This window comes from Pongo pygmaeus, chromosome 11, assembly GCF_028885625.2.
Source record: "Pongo pygmaeus isolate AG05252 chromosome 11, NHGRI_mPonPyg2-v2.0_pri, whole genome shotgun sequence".
Classification (NCBI taxonomy): domain Eukaryota; kingdom Metazoa; phylum Chordata; class Mammalia; order Primates; family Hominidae; genus Pongo; species Pongo pygmaeus.
Window position 1 is genome coordinate 34,558,314 of NC_072384.2, and position 15,323 is coordinate 34,573,636.

General features: G+C 37.2%; 1 protein-coding gene across 16 annotated transcripts in view; it reads right to left on the reverse strand.

Annotated features, from left to right (window-relative positions):
* ZRANB3 (zinc finger RANBP2-type containing 3) overlaps window positions 1-15,323 on the reverse strand; it is a 328,904-nt gene that overhangs the window by 61,876 nt on the left and 251,705 nt on the right. For all 16 annotated transcript variants that reach the window (XM_054477865.2, XM_054477866.2, XM_063647415.1 and 13 more), the window contains 4 exons: window positions 13,869-13,988; window positions 10,833-10,952; window positions 8,028-8,207; window positions 4,605-4,757 (listed from right to left, as the gene is read on the reverse strand). In XM_054477865.2, the coding sequence (XP_054333840.1) occupies window positions 4,605-4,757; window positions 8,028-8,207; window positions 10,833-10,952; window positions 13,869-13,988 (573 nt within the window). The remainder of the gene's footprint in view (window positions 1-4,604; window positions 4,758-8,027; window positions 8,208-10,832; window positions 10,953-13,868; window positions 13,989-15,323) is intronic.

Below are 15,323 nucleotides of genomic sequence, written 5' to 3' on the forward strand. Positions count from 1 at the left end.
ATATATACTATATATACACTTGACATATATAGTGTATACTATATATAAAAATTTTGTATTTTTGTATTTTTATTCTATATATACACTTGATATATATAGTATATGCTATATATAGTATATATATACTTGAATATATAATATACTGAAATATCCACAAGCTGTTAAAAACCATCCAATTAGAACTGATAAAAATTTTTGAGTCAAAGAAGTTTTTGATGTCAAATGGCAAGTTTGGTTAATCTAGGAAAGTTTAATTGAAAGTTGAAAGTTTTCTAAAAATGGAGATGCTGGAAATGTCCTTTAAAAGGCTTTGTAAATAGATAAAAAATAAATCAAATTCATAGGAAAATTCCCGTTGGAAATGCTGAAATTCTGGCAATGTTCAGAAGAAAAATAAGTTAATCAGTAGACTAAATTTCCTTAGTACCTGCCAACAAATTGAACATTTCTTAAACTGCATGAAGCTGGGAGGGTATAGACAGACTGGTGAGAGGGCACACCCACCTACAGTCAATCAAAGCACACTTCACTTGCTGGCCATACAATAAATAAGCAAATACCAACAAAGCAAAACTAACCAAAACAAACAAAAGACCCCTACATTCTAAGATTCCAGTTTACATCAAACTGCATCTGTATAAAGACAAGTACTGGAAAATCTATAAGACAACACTAAACTATGAAAGACATACACCTAACTCAAGAAAGTAAAATTTGGTATGGGTGATTTTTTAAAATTGTGTACACGAATATATATTTTTCTTCAGATAAACTTTTAAAAACAATAAACATACATATATGTAGGAAAATTTATTTCAAATTCTTAATATCTTAGAAATGAACTTGTAAACATAGTTTGATAGGAAATTTTAGAGAAAGAGCAGCTACAAATCATAGATTTATTTATATATTTTTAAAATAGCTAGGATTTCTATTGACTTTATTGTAGACCAGAATATAATATAATAAGCATTGTTGAAAGAAACCTTGGCTGGGCACAGTAGCTCATACCTGTAATCCTAGCACTTTGGGAGGCTGAGGTGGGCAGATTGCCTGAGCTCAGGAGTTGGAGACCAGCCTGGGCAACAGGGTGAAATTCTGTCTTTAATAAAATACAAAAAATTAGCCAGGCGTGGTGGTGTGTGCCTGTTGTCTCAGCTGCTTGGGAGGCTGAGGCAGGAGAATTGCTTGAACCTGGGAGGCAGAGGTTGCAGTGAGCCAAGATTGCGCCACTGCACTCCAGCCTGGTGACAGAGTGAGACTCCATCTCCAAAAAAAAAAAAAAACAAAGAAAACTTTTTTAAATTAAAAGAAAATCTTATAAATAATCTAATTTTTAGCAATATTTGACGGAATTACACTCTAATATTCTAGAAAAAAATTGTACTAGACCGCCAAGGAAGATAATTAAAAATTTAATACAATTCTACATAAAATAATGTATTTTTATAAAATTAAACTTCACATTAAATTTTTAAATTTTGTATTATCAGAAAAATGTAAATATTAATTTTATTCCTATAATTTCTGATCAGTTCTTTGAAAAATTAAAATTAAACTCTCTATAACTCTGACACCATATTACGTCAAAAAGACTAGAAAGCCAAGAGTGGTGGCGGTTCATGCTTCTAATCTCTGTGCTTTGGGAGGCAGAGGTGGGAGGACTGCTTGAGGCCAGAAGTTTGAGACCAGCCTGAGCCACATAGTGAGATTCTGTCTCTACGAAACATAAAAAATTAGCCAGGCATGGAGCACATGCCTGTGGTCCTAGCTACTCAGAAGGCTGAGATGGGAGAATCTCCTGAGTCCAGGACTTTGAAGCTGCAGTGAGCTATAATCATGCCACTGGACTCCAACCTGGGTGATACGCAGAGAGCCTGTCTTTTAAAAAAATAAGAATTAAAAAAAAAAAGGCTAGGAAACAGCAGACATTAAAATTACAAATGTCTCTAATATATTATTTCTTATTAAATTTATAAATAATCTGTTATAAGGTGAGACTGGGGGATTTTACATATAGCATTTGTTAGAGGTGAGACTGGGGGATTTTACATATAGAAATGTATAGTGAATATAACAAAAATCTATATATCCACCGTTCAAAATTCACAAATATTAATATTGTACTTCTGATCTTTTTATAAAATAAAAGAAATAAAACATTTTTGCTGAAATTGCTATCACATTTTTATTCTTCCCCATATCCATTCTTCTCTCCCAGAGGTAACCAATTTTATAAATTTGATATATATTCTTCCAATGTGTGTTTATGTTTTACTACATATATGTACTCATAAATATAGAATATACTGTGTGTGTGCTATGTGTTTTTAAAGCAACTTTGTGTTTTCAAGATCTCATCCTGTTGATACATATAAATATAACTCATTCACTTTAACTTCTAAATAGCATTTTATAAGATATGACAATCTACATATCCATTCTTCTATTGATGGGCATTTTGGTTGTTTCCATTTTTTTGCATTCTAAAAAATGACACAGTAAAGATCTTTGTGCATGTATCCTTACATATGTGTGAGAATATATTCTGTATATTGAAAAGAGCCTAGAAGCGACGATAGCCCAGAGGAACAACAACAAGAAAATCCTAATTTCCAAATATCACTCCACAGTAAAGGGAGTAAGTGCTCCTTAAAGAAATGGCCAATTCCAGGTCTGGGGCAAAAAAATTTAGGTGAACCTGTTATATATTGTGTGCCAGAAAGCAAGGAAGCACTCAGAGAATTATAAGGATGTGTTTTTTAAAAAAGGAGCCAGTTTAAAGGAGTTTTCATTAGCCAGATCTAAGCTTAAAAAGAAAAAAAGGTAAAGGATTATAACACATTAAATAATAATAATTGAAACCCCTAAGTTCATAGTAATTTTTTTTCTTGTAGGCGGAGTCTCACTCTGTCACCCAGGCTGGAGTGCAGTGGCGTGATCTCGGCTCACCGAAACTTCTAATTCCTGGGTTTAAGTGATTCTCCTGCCTCAGCCTCCCAAGTAGCTGGGATTACAGGCGTGTGCCATGACGCCTGGCTAATTTTTTTTTTTTTGTATTTTTTTAGTAGAAATGGGGTTTCACCGTGTTGGCCAGGCTGATCTTGAACTCCTGACCTCAACTGATCCACCCACCTCAGCTTCCCAAAGTGCTGGATTACAGGTTTGTGAGCCACCACGCCTGGTCCATAGTGGTATTTTTTCAAAGCGGGGAGGTAAATGTCTTCTTTACAGAAAAATGCCAACTAATAAATATAGAAGCAATGATGGAATTAGAAAAACCATTTCAGGCCGGGCGCCATGGCTCACACCTGTAATCCCAGCACTTTGGAAGGCCGAGGTGGGCGGATCACAAGTTCAGGCTGGCCAACATAGTGAAACCCTGTCTCTACTAAAAATACAAAAAATTAGCCAGGCATGGTGGCGAGCACCTGTAATCTCAGCTATTCGGGAGACTGAGGTAGGAGAATCGCTTGAACCCGGGAGACAGATGTTGCAGCCAGCTGAGATCACGCCATTGTACCCAGCCAGGGCAATAGTGCAAGACTCTGTCTCAAAAAAAGAAAAGAAAAGAAAAACCATTTCAAAGGTGATTCATGCAAATATCATTAATGAACGCTAAAAACACTCAGTAAAAAGTTTTGGGAACGGGGGGTCACATGCTTTGAAAGTGTTATACCGCTAATTACTTACTAATAAATAGTAAAGGGGAAAATTATCTTTACAATTTGCCTTGTTTTAGTGAAGTAGAGCTTCTTTTCATGTTTATTGGCTATTCAGGTGTCCTCTGATGCTCATATTCTTTGCCTATTTTTTTTTTCTTTTCTGAGACAGAGACACAGTCTCACTCTATCGCCCAGCCTGGAGTGCAGCAATGCAATCTCAGCTCACGGGAACCCCTGCCTTCAGGTGGTTCAAGCGATTCTTGTGCCTCAGCCTCTCGAGTAGTTGGGATTACAGGCATGCACCAACACAACCCAGCTAATTTTTGTATTTTTAGTAGAGACAGGGTTTCACCATGTTGACCAGGCTGGTCTCAAACTCCTGACCTCAGGTGATCTGCCTGCCTCAGCCTCCCAAAGTGCTGGGATTACAGGTGTGAGCCACCATGCCCAGCTCTTTGCCTATTTTTCTGTTGACTTGTTTATGCTTTACTAATTGAGTTGTATAAATTCTTCATATACTTTGGACATTGTAATGCAAATATCTTTACTGAGTCTGTGATTTATATACAGGACAGTTTGTATAACAAAACCTTTGATTTCGATATACTCAAATATCTGAATCTTTTTCTTTATTATTTGCACATTTTAAGGCACATTTAATATACCTTTCCCTATTCTCAGTGTCATAAAGATAGCCTCCTATATTTTCTTTTGAACTCTGAATTTTATTCAGTTTGTTTATCTGAGGAGCTGAACAGTAAGTACTAAAACTGTTGGAAAACAATGTTAATTTTTGGTTCTAAGAGGGTTTCCAGCTTTATGTGAAGTCTCCTTTCAACACCATAAATAATTGAGAGTTGCTATTTAAAACCATACATACAAAGTTATAGTTTCAGGATACTAAAAAAAAATAGAAAAGAGTAAGGCATATAATCTTACGTGAGTGAACAAAGCTTCCTTCCTTAACTCTTCAGAACTGTCATTTGGAGTCCAAGCTTCAGCAAACTGCAGGAAATCCCATTTTTCCTTATCACCTTCCTCAGCCTGAATTTTTTCCTTCCTACCATTCAGTGTGCTCCCTGTAACTTGAGCCTACAAGAGGAAAAAGTAAATGAATTTTTCAGCAGTTCACTTCACAGCTGAAATTCACTAAGTAACTTGATTTTGCATTTAAATCATAAGCTAACCACTAAGAAAATCTTACTGTTCCAACATATCATGGGCTTTAGTAATATAATTATCTTTGTAAACCAAAAATAAAATTATAAGCCTCCCAACCAACTTAATGGATTCCTCCTCTTTGCCAAGAGCATTCTAAAGTAAACCTGAAACACGCCAGGTGCAGTGGCTCACGCCTGTAATCCCAGTACTTTGGGAGGCCGAGGGGGGCGATCACCTGAGGTCAGGAGTTTGAGACCAGCCTGCGCAACATGGTGAAATCCCATCTCTACTAAAAATAGAAAAATTAGCCGGGCGTGGTGGCAGGCACCTGTGATCCCAGCTCCTTGGGAGGGTAAGGCAGGAGAATCCCTTGAACTCAGGAGGTGGAGGTTGCAGTGAGCTGAGATCTTGCCACCGCACTCCTGTTTGACAGAGTGAGACTCTTTCTCAAAAAAGCTGACCAGCATTAACATTAAAATAGAGATCTTAAGGCTGACAAAACAGACTATGTAGCAACAAGATGCCAACATGACAGATAGCAGGCCCTAAAACAAATTGAAACCTTTTATTCCCTAACATATTTCTTTTGTATGAAATGGCTCTGCAGAGCTGTCTTTTGTGGGGAAAATTTACATTCTGTAGAGAATCCCCCTTCCTTTCCAGGTCTTTATCCTGATCCAGGAGAGAATTAACTAAGGAGTCTGACACCTTTTAAAGTCTAATAAGAGGCCAGGAGTGGTGGCTCATGCCTGTAATCCCAGCACTTTGGGAGGCTGAGGTGGGCGGATCACAAGGTCAGGAGTTCGAGACCAGCCTGGCCAATATGGTGAAACCCCGTCTCTACTAAAAATACAAAAATCAGCTGGGCGTGGTGGCGGGCGCCTGTAGTCCCAGCTACTCAGGAGGCTGAGGCAGGAGAATCGCTTGAACCCGGGAGGCAGAGGTTGCAGTGAGCTGAGATCACGCCACCGTACTCCAGCCCAGGCAATAGAGCAAGACTCCATCTCTAAATACAAAAAAAAAAAAAGAGTCTAATAAGAAACTTTTACAATCTATTCTGTCTGAAGCCTGCTACCTGGATGCTTTATCTGCCTAAGAAGAACCTTGGTCTCCACAACTCCTTATCTTAACCCAGGTATTCCAAGTCTTCAGATAAACTCTTTCAACCAAGTGCCAATCAGAAAATCTTTGAATCCACCTATGATCTGGAACCAATGCCTCCCTCCACCCCACCTTGCATAAAACCAAGCTGTAGCCCAACCATCTAAGGCACAAGTTCTCAGAATCTCCTGGGGCTGTGTCATGAGCCACTGTCATTCATATTTGGCTCAGAATAAATCTCTTAAAATATTTCAGTTTGACTCTTCATTGACATCTAGTCTTTTTTCTTTTGCTTGTAACAGAATATCTGAAATTGTGTAATGTGTAAAGAAAATGAACTTATTTGTTATGGAAGCTGAGAAGTTAAGGTTGAGGGGCCACATCTGGTGAGGGCTTCTTGCTGGTGGGTACCTGCAGAGTTCTGAGACAGCACAGGCCATCTCATGGGGAAGGGGCTGAGTGGTGCTAGCTTAGGTCTCTCTTCCTCTTCCTATAAAGCCACCAGTCCCACTCCTATGATAACCCATTAATCCCTCAATCCATGAATGGATTAATCCATTCATGAGGGCAGAGCCCTCATGACCCAATCACCTTTTTTTCTTTTTTTTAGAAGAGGGTGGGAAAGAAGGCCAATCATCTCTTAATGGCCCACCTCTCGATACTGCCACAGTGGGGATTAAGTTTCAAAGTAACTTTTAGAGGGAATGAACATTCAAACCATAGCAATAATTATCCAAAATTATAATCCATTACCCAGTCAATGGTTCCATGCTTAATGAGAAAAGGTCTAACTTGAGAAGTTATACTATTCACTTTCTTCATAAAAACTTTTATTCTAATATTTATATGCTTTGAAACTTAACCAACAAATGATTGGCCATTTTGAATATTTATATCCAGTGCTTAAAAAACATTTCATTGAAAAACAGTGTTATGGGCTGAATATTTGTATCCCCACCAAATTCAGATGTTAAAATTGTAACTCCCAATGTTGATGGTGTTCGGAGGTGGGGTTTTGGGAGGTGATTAGGTTATGAGGGTGGAGCCCTCATGAATGGGCTTAGTCCCCTATAAAAGAGACCCCAAAGAGCTTTCTTGCCCTCTTTCCACAATGAGAAAGCAGTAGTCAGCAACTTGGAAGAGGGCCCTCACCAGAACTCAACCATACTGGCATCCTGTTCTCAGACTTCTAGCCTCCAGGAATATGAGAAATAAATTTCTGTTATTTATAAACTACCCAATATAGATTGGTATTTTGTTATGGCTTCCCAAACAAACTAACCCAGAAATAATCTAATCCTTTTTTTTTTTTGAGACAGAGTCTTGCTCTGTCACCCAGGCTGGAGTGCAATTGTTGCAATGGTGCGATCTTAGCTCACTGCAACCTCCACCTCCTAGATTCAGGCAATTCTCCTGCCTCAGGCTCCCAAGTAGCTGGGATTACAGGCACCTGCTACCATGCCCAGCTAATTTTTTTGTATTTTTAGTAGAGACAGGGTTTCACCATGTTGGTCAGGCTGGTCTCGAACTCCTGACCTCAGTTGATCCACCTGTCTCGACCTCTCAAAGTGCTGGGATTAGAGGCATGAGCCACCGCGCCCAGCCAGAAATCATCTAATTCTTAGTCAAGTCCTTTCTATAAACATTGTCAAGACTGAGGAAATGAGACAGCTGAGAGGACAGAGCAAGCAATGTCATTCCTACATTTTCTAGAGTCTGGGTACAGGCTACCTTCTGTCCAAAATTAGCTTGGAACTCAAGAATTCTTCTAGAAAAGGTTTATTCTTAGGTTATGCAAAGGACTTGGGGCTTGAAACATTATGTTTCCTTGCTAGCCAACCCCATCATTGTATCTCTAAAGTAGTGGAAGGGCTTGGAAGATAACAGGAGTACGTGGAAGTTCATGCCTCTCTTATTACAGAGGAGAGCAGGCAAGGTACTACTATTGAAGCCTTTTCTTAGCTTGGTCTCTATTGTCATCATTATCTTGATGTGCTTAAGTATCCTTTGCCTGAAAACACTAAAACTCAGCCTCTTAACTCACATTGGCTATGGTTAATAATAAGTAAGCTGCTAACTTGATTTAAATTCAAGCTTTACCTTGCGATTCAACATTCCCCACATAAGGGTGTCTAGGGTTCCATTTGCAATAAGGTAGTGAATATTCACAGAACTGCACTGGCCAATTCTGTGAGCTCGGTCTTCTGCTTGTTTTATATGTCCAGGGTCCCAATACAACTCAGCAAATACAACATGACTTGCTGCAGTAAATGTTAATCCCTAAGTGAAATAAAGCAAATAAATTGAGATGCGAATAAATTGAGAATGCAACATACAGCCATATATAATAAAGTCTTTCTGAACATGTTGAATGGAGAACACTGAAGGACTTGAAAACAAATTAGTTGTTTATTTTAGGCCAAATTAAGATTTAATTCATGAAAGGCAAATGAAGAATGTTTAATGCAACATAGCTAGGTGAACTACAAAAAACACATTTGAAAGGTATTTCAAAATTTCAAAAGTCAGCTTGATGGAAGTATATAAACTAAATCACTTTATTCTCTGATGATGAACAGATTCACATTACCACTGGAAAATCTAATAAAATACTTTATAAATGAGAATACAATTTCCAACATATGGTATCTATAGCAACTAGGCAGAGAGCATTTACATCCTCTTCATCTAACTCACACTGTCATGTTATAAAGCAAGAAAATAACGTCTCTGGTTATACTATTTTCTTCCTGTGATGTTATATTCCGAAGACCTGAAATTTACTGCCTATGTCTCAATATATACAATGCAATTGCATTTTCTGTACAACTGCATTTTCATGAATTTCAAATAGTGTGACATAAAAATATTAACTAAGTCTTGCTTTATAATCAATATATGAAATAATGCAAAATCCTCAAACTAAAAAATGTGTCAAAAAATGCATGACTTTAATGTTGGTAGGCTGAATGAAATGTGAACCACGCTTATGCTATAGCCATATAGCAGTAAAATGACATTAGGTGGTAAACAGAAATATCTGCCATTTTTTTGGAGTGTTATTTAATCAATGCTGTTTGTTGTTCACATGCACCAAACTCCTGTGAGTGACTTTTGTGACTGCTATGCTATTATTTTGATATGTTATTTTCACTTAAAATATTTTCATGTCACATAACAAAATCATGCTAGCACTAATTAAATGGTGGTACTAGTTCTCAAGCTGAAAAATTTACTGAAAATCAGTCTCTGAAAAAGAAGTTAGAGGTAATAAAAATACAGAGACAAATATATTAAACTGTGCTGCTATTTAGGACTGAAAATGCCACAGAATATTAGAAATAATGCTGAAAAAATAAAAAGTAGTATTTAAAGAGAGACATCTTTAATTTTATAAAAAACATCATTTGATTATACAAGCATAAAGGGAAAATATGTTGGCAAGATCAATACCACTCTAAGCAGCTGCTAAACTATAATGTAAGATTCACAGTACCAAGAACAAAGACCTTTCTACTTTCCTTTATTCCTATGGAGATATCAGTCCTCAAGTATATGAGTCTTGATTTATATAAGGTCTTCAGAAGTACAGCCTTGAATAAAATGTAAGTGCCCCATACATTATTAATTTCAAAAGGTCCTAGACTCTCCTGTCTGGCTTTCTCCTACTTAGCACCTCCCCAGCTCTAAGCACTTCATTTCTAATTCTAAGCCCTTTTTGATGATATTCTCTATGGCTGGAATAGTCTAACAGATAAATAACTCCGATTATTGGAAGTTTAACTCAACATGAGGGAAGCATTGAGACAACCCTCCTTTTGGTTAGAACTCCCAGAGAGTTGTGGAACTGCTTCATCCTCATAAAGTTTCTCTCTGTATATAATTTTATATACTTTAATTAGCAGAGTAAAAGCAGATCTTTGGCATGTACCAGCTTGGTTGAACAGCAATATGCTCAATTACCTTTCCCTATGTTAAATATCCTAGCTTAGCCATTTACAACAAAGTATTTTAGAATGTTAGCAGAAAAACAGTCCAGAAGATCCCCTCTTACCTACTGTGGCAGAGATTGCCATTACTTTCCCTAATATCTATCCTTCTCTTATTGCTTTGTAACATAACACCCAATTTTTAGCAGGGCTACATGGAATAAAGAATACTCTTCCCAGCTTCCCTTGAAATTAGGTGTGGTTGTGGGACTAACTATAAGAGGTGCAGTGTGCTTTTCTCCAGGCAGCTGCTTAGACTGCAGATAAGATGGAGCTCTAGCAGCCCTTTTAGATAAGACATACTTGCTAAGAGTGGTAAAGCAGAAAGCGAGAAGGGGTGTAGGTCCTAAGGACTTTGTGCAAACATCAGGCTAGGCCTGGACTGTCTACATAAGAGAATTAAACTTTGTGTATTTAAAGTCAGTCTTAATCTGAATTTGTTTACTTGCCTTCAAACTTAATCCTAAGGGACAAAACAGAAGCACTCTATAAAAAGTCCTGAGACAAGAGTTATTTTCCCCCAGGCCACCTTGCCATACAGGTCCTAATGCAACACAATCAAGTAAGTGAAGGGTTGGATATAAGACAGGTATGAGAAAAGCCTATACAAATTCAAAGGAAGGAAAAAAGGTCACGCAAAAATATTACAATCAAGTTAACTATACTCTTCTTACTCTTCTTTGAAAGTATATTCTTTCAAAGACGTCCTTTCCTTGAAAATTTAGGAGATCTGTGTCAAAGACATCGAGGCCTCTTTCTATTATACTTTCTGGAACTCTCTGAAGAAGAATTAATATTTATTATACAAGGCATCCAGATACAAAGTTACAAGTTTATAAACCAAAGTTATAGCGAATGGCCTTTTTTCTTATTTCAATGACATTTCATTACCAAATTTAGACTTAAAATTTCTTACCTGGCCAGCAGCCTGAATGCTTAGGATAGCCACGCGAGTGTCAGGATCCTTTTGAAACTGATTAACCAGATGTATTCTTTCTGAAGATGAAACACTTCCATCTATCCTAATGTAACGAGTCTAGCATCAACAAGGAAAACGGCAAAATTAGGACAAGCCCCTATGTACCCATCTCATTTTATATATTTTACAGCTTATTTTTATGGTCACATAACAAAATGGAACTTGGTTAAGGTGACAGATGGGTAAATATTATACAAGAAGAATCTTAACCAAGTTTTTTAATAGCTTCTTATAACAATTTCTTATTTTTTTAATCTTTTAAGCTACTTGAGGGTAGAGTCTATGTCTAATTCATCTTTATCCCATCAATGCCAAGGGCAATGCCTTGTATATAGCAGAAGCTCCACAAATCTTTTATGAATTAAGCTAATGTTGTCTTCAGTAAAATTCTACGTAAATTGACACGCAAACTTTAAATCATGGATCAGACTAACTCTAAAGTTATAAGATCACTAATTCTAAAGTGAAAATACAGCCAGACATGTGAGAAAAGAGAAAGATGATTCTGTCCACAAATCATGGATTCATGAAGAGTAGTACATTTATTTCTGAAATATCCCAAATATTAACTGGGAAAATAGAGCTTTTTTTTGTGTGTGTGTGTGACGGAGTCTTGCTCCATCGCCCAGGCTGGAGTGTAGTGGCGGGATCTCTGCTCACTGCAAGCTCCGCCTCTGGGTTCACGCCATTCTCCTGCCTCAGCCTCCAGAGTAGCTGGGACCACAGGCGCCCACCACCACGCCTGGCTAAGTTTTTGTATTTTTAGTAGAGACGGGGTTTCACAGTGTTAGCCAGGATGGTCTCCATCTCCTGACCTTGTGATCCTCCCGCCTCGTCACACCCGGCCGGAAAATAGAGCTTTTAATTCTGGTTTTTCACATTATTAAACTTTAAAGAAATATGTGATATGGTCATCTCCAGTGAGGTGGGGCACTGAGGCACCCACACACATTTTTGAAAAGTAGGGAAACATTAAGTGTTAAACTGAACATTGTTGTCTTTAAGAATGATTTGAGTTGAGAAAAGGGGGTTATCACTATGTGTTAGAATAGCTAAAAAGAAAGTCATTATTGGCCGGGCGCGGTGGCTCACGTCTGCAATCTCAGCACTTTGGGAGGCCGAGGAGGATGGATCACGAGGTCAGGAGATCACGACCATTCTGGCTAACATGGCGAAACCCCATCTCTACTAAAAAAATACAAAAAAATTAGCTGGACGTGGTGGCGGGCGCCTGTAGTCCCAGATACTCGGGAGGCTGAGGCAGAAGAATGGCGTAAATCTGGGAGGCAGAGCTTGCAGGGAGTGGAGATCTAGCCACTGCACTCCAGCCTGGGCGACTGAGCGAGACTGTCTCAAAAAAAAAAAAAAGAAGTCATTATTCAACTTCTAAAAATGATAAGTCCTAAATTTCAAAAAACCTTATTCATATATGTAGTGCCATAGAAAATATAGCCTTAAATAGTTGGAACATATGAATATTCACTCTTATAAGGGAATATCCAAGTTAATTATTAAAAAGAATGTCCCGTATTAACGTTCTGTCCTCAAAGAGCAAGTATACATTAACCAGTAAACCATTTAATAGCCATTAAGGAAGATTATAAAATTCTCTGAGGGTCTTTCTAAAGAAAATACATTGTCAGGGTAGGGAGAGTTGGGGAAAAATTCACCTCCAACCCCATGAATATCTACTTTTTTTTTTTTTTGAGACGAAGTTTTGCTCTTATTGCCTAGGCTGGAGTGCAATGGCGGGATCTCAGCTCACTGCAACCTCTGCCTTCTCCCAGGTTCAAGCGATTCTCCTGCCTCAGCCTCCCGAGTAGCTGGCATTACAGGCATGTGCCACCATGCCCGGCGAATTCTTATTTTTAGTAGAGACGGAGTTTCTCTATGTTGGTCAGGCTGGTCTGGAACTCCCAACCTCAGGTGATCTGCCCGCCTCGGCCTCCCAAAGTGCTGGGATTACAGGTGTCAGCCACCGCACCTGGCCTATATCTACATTTTTAACTCTTAGTAAAGCTAAATGGGATTCTAAACATATCAGTAAAATGGATGTAAGAAAAAAAGACTATTATACTTGGAATCCATCCCAGTAGTTTTAAGGTATAATGGAATCAGAATAAGAAAAATATTATGAATCTAATTTCTTGCCCAATCATTTAAAAAATATTAAGGTTAATTAACTCTTAGAGGGTGTTTTTCAGAAACTATATGATAACCAATGAGAAAGTACCTTTGAATGTATAGCACTTTATTACAACTCTTCCTATGAAGGAAACACTAGAAGTATGTCTGGTAATATTAATGAACATATTACCTAATGTTTAAACAATGTATACTAAGTTTTTATCTTTGATAGAAACAAAGGAAGATGTTGTCACTCACTGGTGGACTATTGGAAATCAAGGTAGACCTAAGAAGATGCAGTAAAGCCACATGGCTTGATGGAGCTAACCTGATAAATTACTTGGGCCATATGTTTCAAATACATCTACACTAAATTTTAGTAATCGTTTTCCATATATTGCCTGGAAGTTTAAATAGTATGACTGCAGTTGGGTACTAACATTGGCCAAATTCATTCTTTCTTTCCTCTCTATGTCACCCACATTCAAAGGCCGCTGTGTAGGTAAATAAAAAGTCTAACGTTTAACTGCCTACACCACTCTAAAACGGTATATCCAGGAACAAAAATAAAATTCACATTATAGCCTATCATGGCAGCATATCTTTAATCAATCCAGATAATTTGGTCAGTGGAAAATTATGAGATCAGTTAAGAAAAGAGAAAATTTAATAGTATATAATCATCATCATATAATATTAATATAATTTTCAAGAAAAATGTGTAATAATTTATGTACCATCATCTAAAGAAGACAAAAAACACTTCAATTATGAGACTACAACTGATGTTTAGTATAGTAAAAATATGCATTCTAAAAAGTATTTAGTTAAAAAATGGCAACATACCTTATTTTCGATGACTGCTTCTGTGCAAGCTTGGAGCATGCTTAAATGGTGAGCAAAAACCAGAAATTTAAGCGAATCATTCTGAAGCATCATCTTAATATAATCCTTTACAGCACCTGCCTAAATATTAAAAGGTAAACCTTATTAGTGTCATAAAAATGATTATTTAAAATTTATGTCACTTTTAATAAAGCAAGAAAAATGGCTTGAAAATCAGTAAATATGAACTTTTAGCTGCCTTGTTCTCCAGGTAGCCTAAGCAAGTAGAAGCACATATATAAGGAAAATGTAAAAAAAGAGGGACAAGAAGGGGAAAAACTGAGCAATTAAATGAGAAGAAGACAAGAATTAGAAGAATTTAAAAACAACACAACAATGGGTTTCAATGGAAAGGAGGTAGTCAAGTAGGCTATGGCCAAGAAGGAGTTGGCAGTTTTGTTTAGAAGGTGATTTTCAAAAAAGTTTATATATAAGACCAAGTAGAACAGAGTTAAGGAGAAAACAGAAAGCAAAAAAATCAGATGAAGAACATTTTGTTTTAAAAGGGAAGATTGAAAACAGTAAGAAATCAGGGACTGAAGCTGAAGGTTTAAGGAAAGTTGTTTTTTTTTTTTTTTCTACTTAAGAAACTTAGGTAGACTTACAAATAAGCAGTTCAAGGAGTACACAGATTAAGAGAAATGGAAATGAGGTCATTTAGCTTATCTCTCGGATGGAGAAGGTTCCAGAAGAGGCTGGAGTGATGGGATGAAGACAACAGTAGTGAGGTCTGAGAGAACAGGGGGACATATAGAACAATTGTGACACAGAAGGAAGAAAATTTAAAAAGTTCAGATTAACAGGTAACTTGAAGCCAAGTTACTTATTAAGAGTGAAAAATCAATTTGATATAAAGTAAATAGGAATTAAAGAGGATAGCATGAATTAAGTTTAAAATATGAATATATGTATCTTTTAACTTTTAAAAACTGGCTATTTAGAAATTTTGGAAAAAGATACCAGGCTGACCACATTTAACTTCTGCTCCTTCTCAATGCTATGTTTAAAAGATAGCAAGTGTAAAGGGACAAAGAGAACTGGAGAAAAGTCAATAGCAACAAAACTTTGGAAGCTAAAAAGTAGATAATGACTGATAACTGATTAACCAATCTCACAGATCCTAAACTGGCTATGGGAAGTGGAGAAGCACTTGATTTCGGCTGCAGTCATCTAAAAAGGCTCAGAAAATGACACCTCTGGAATGGGGGGTAGGAGTGTGGTTAGGAGGACCTGCTGAAATAATGTTTAAGTAGTTGATTATGTACAATACTGCTATTTACTTTCTCTCTACCTATTCCATACAATAGGTAACTACCATAACCATTCTGGTAGAAAACTACAGACTTATTCTCTGGAGTGGATAAAATAGACGGTATTTGGATGGAGGAATCCTATATTGATGATAAGTATATCCTA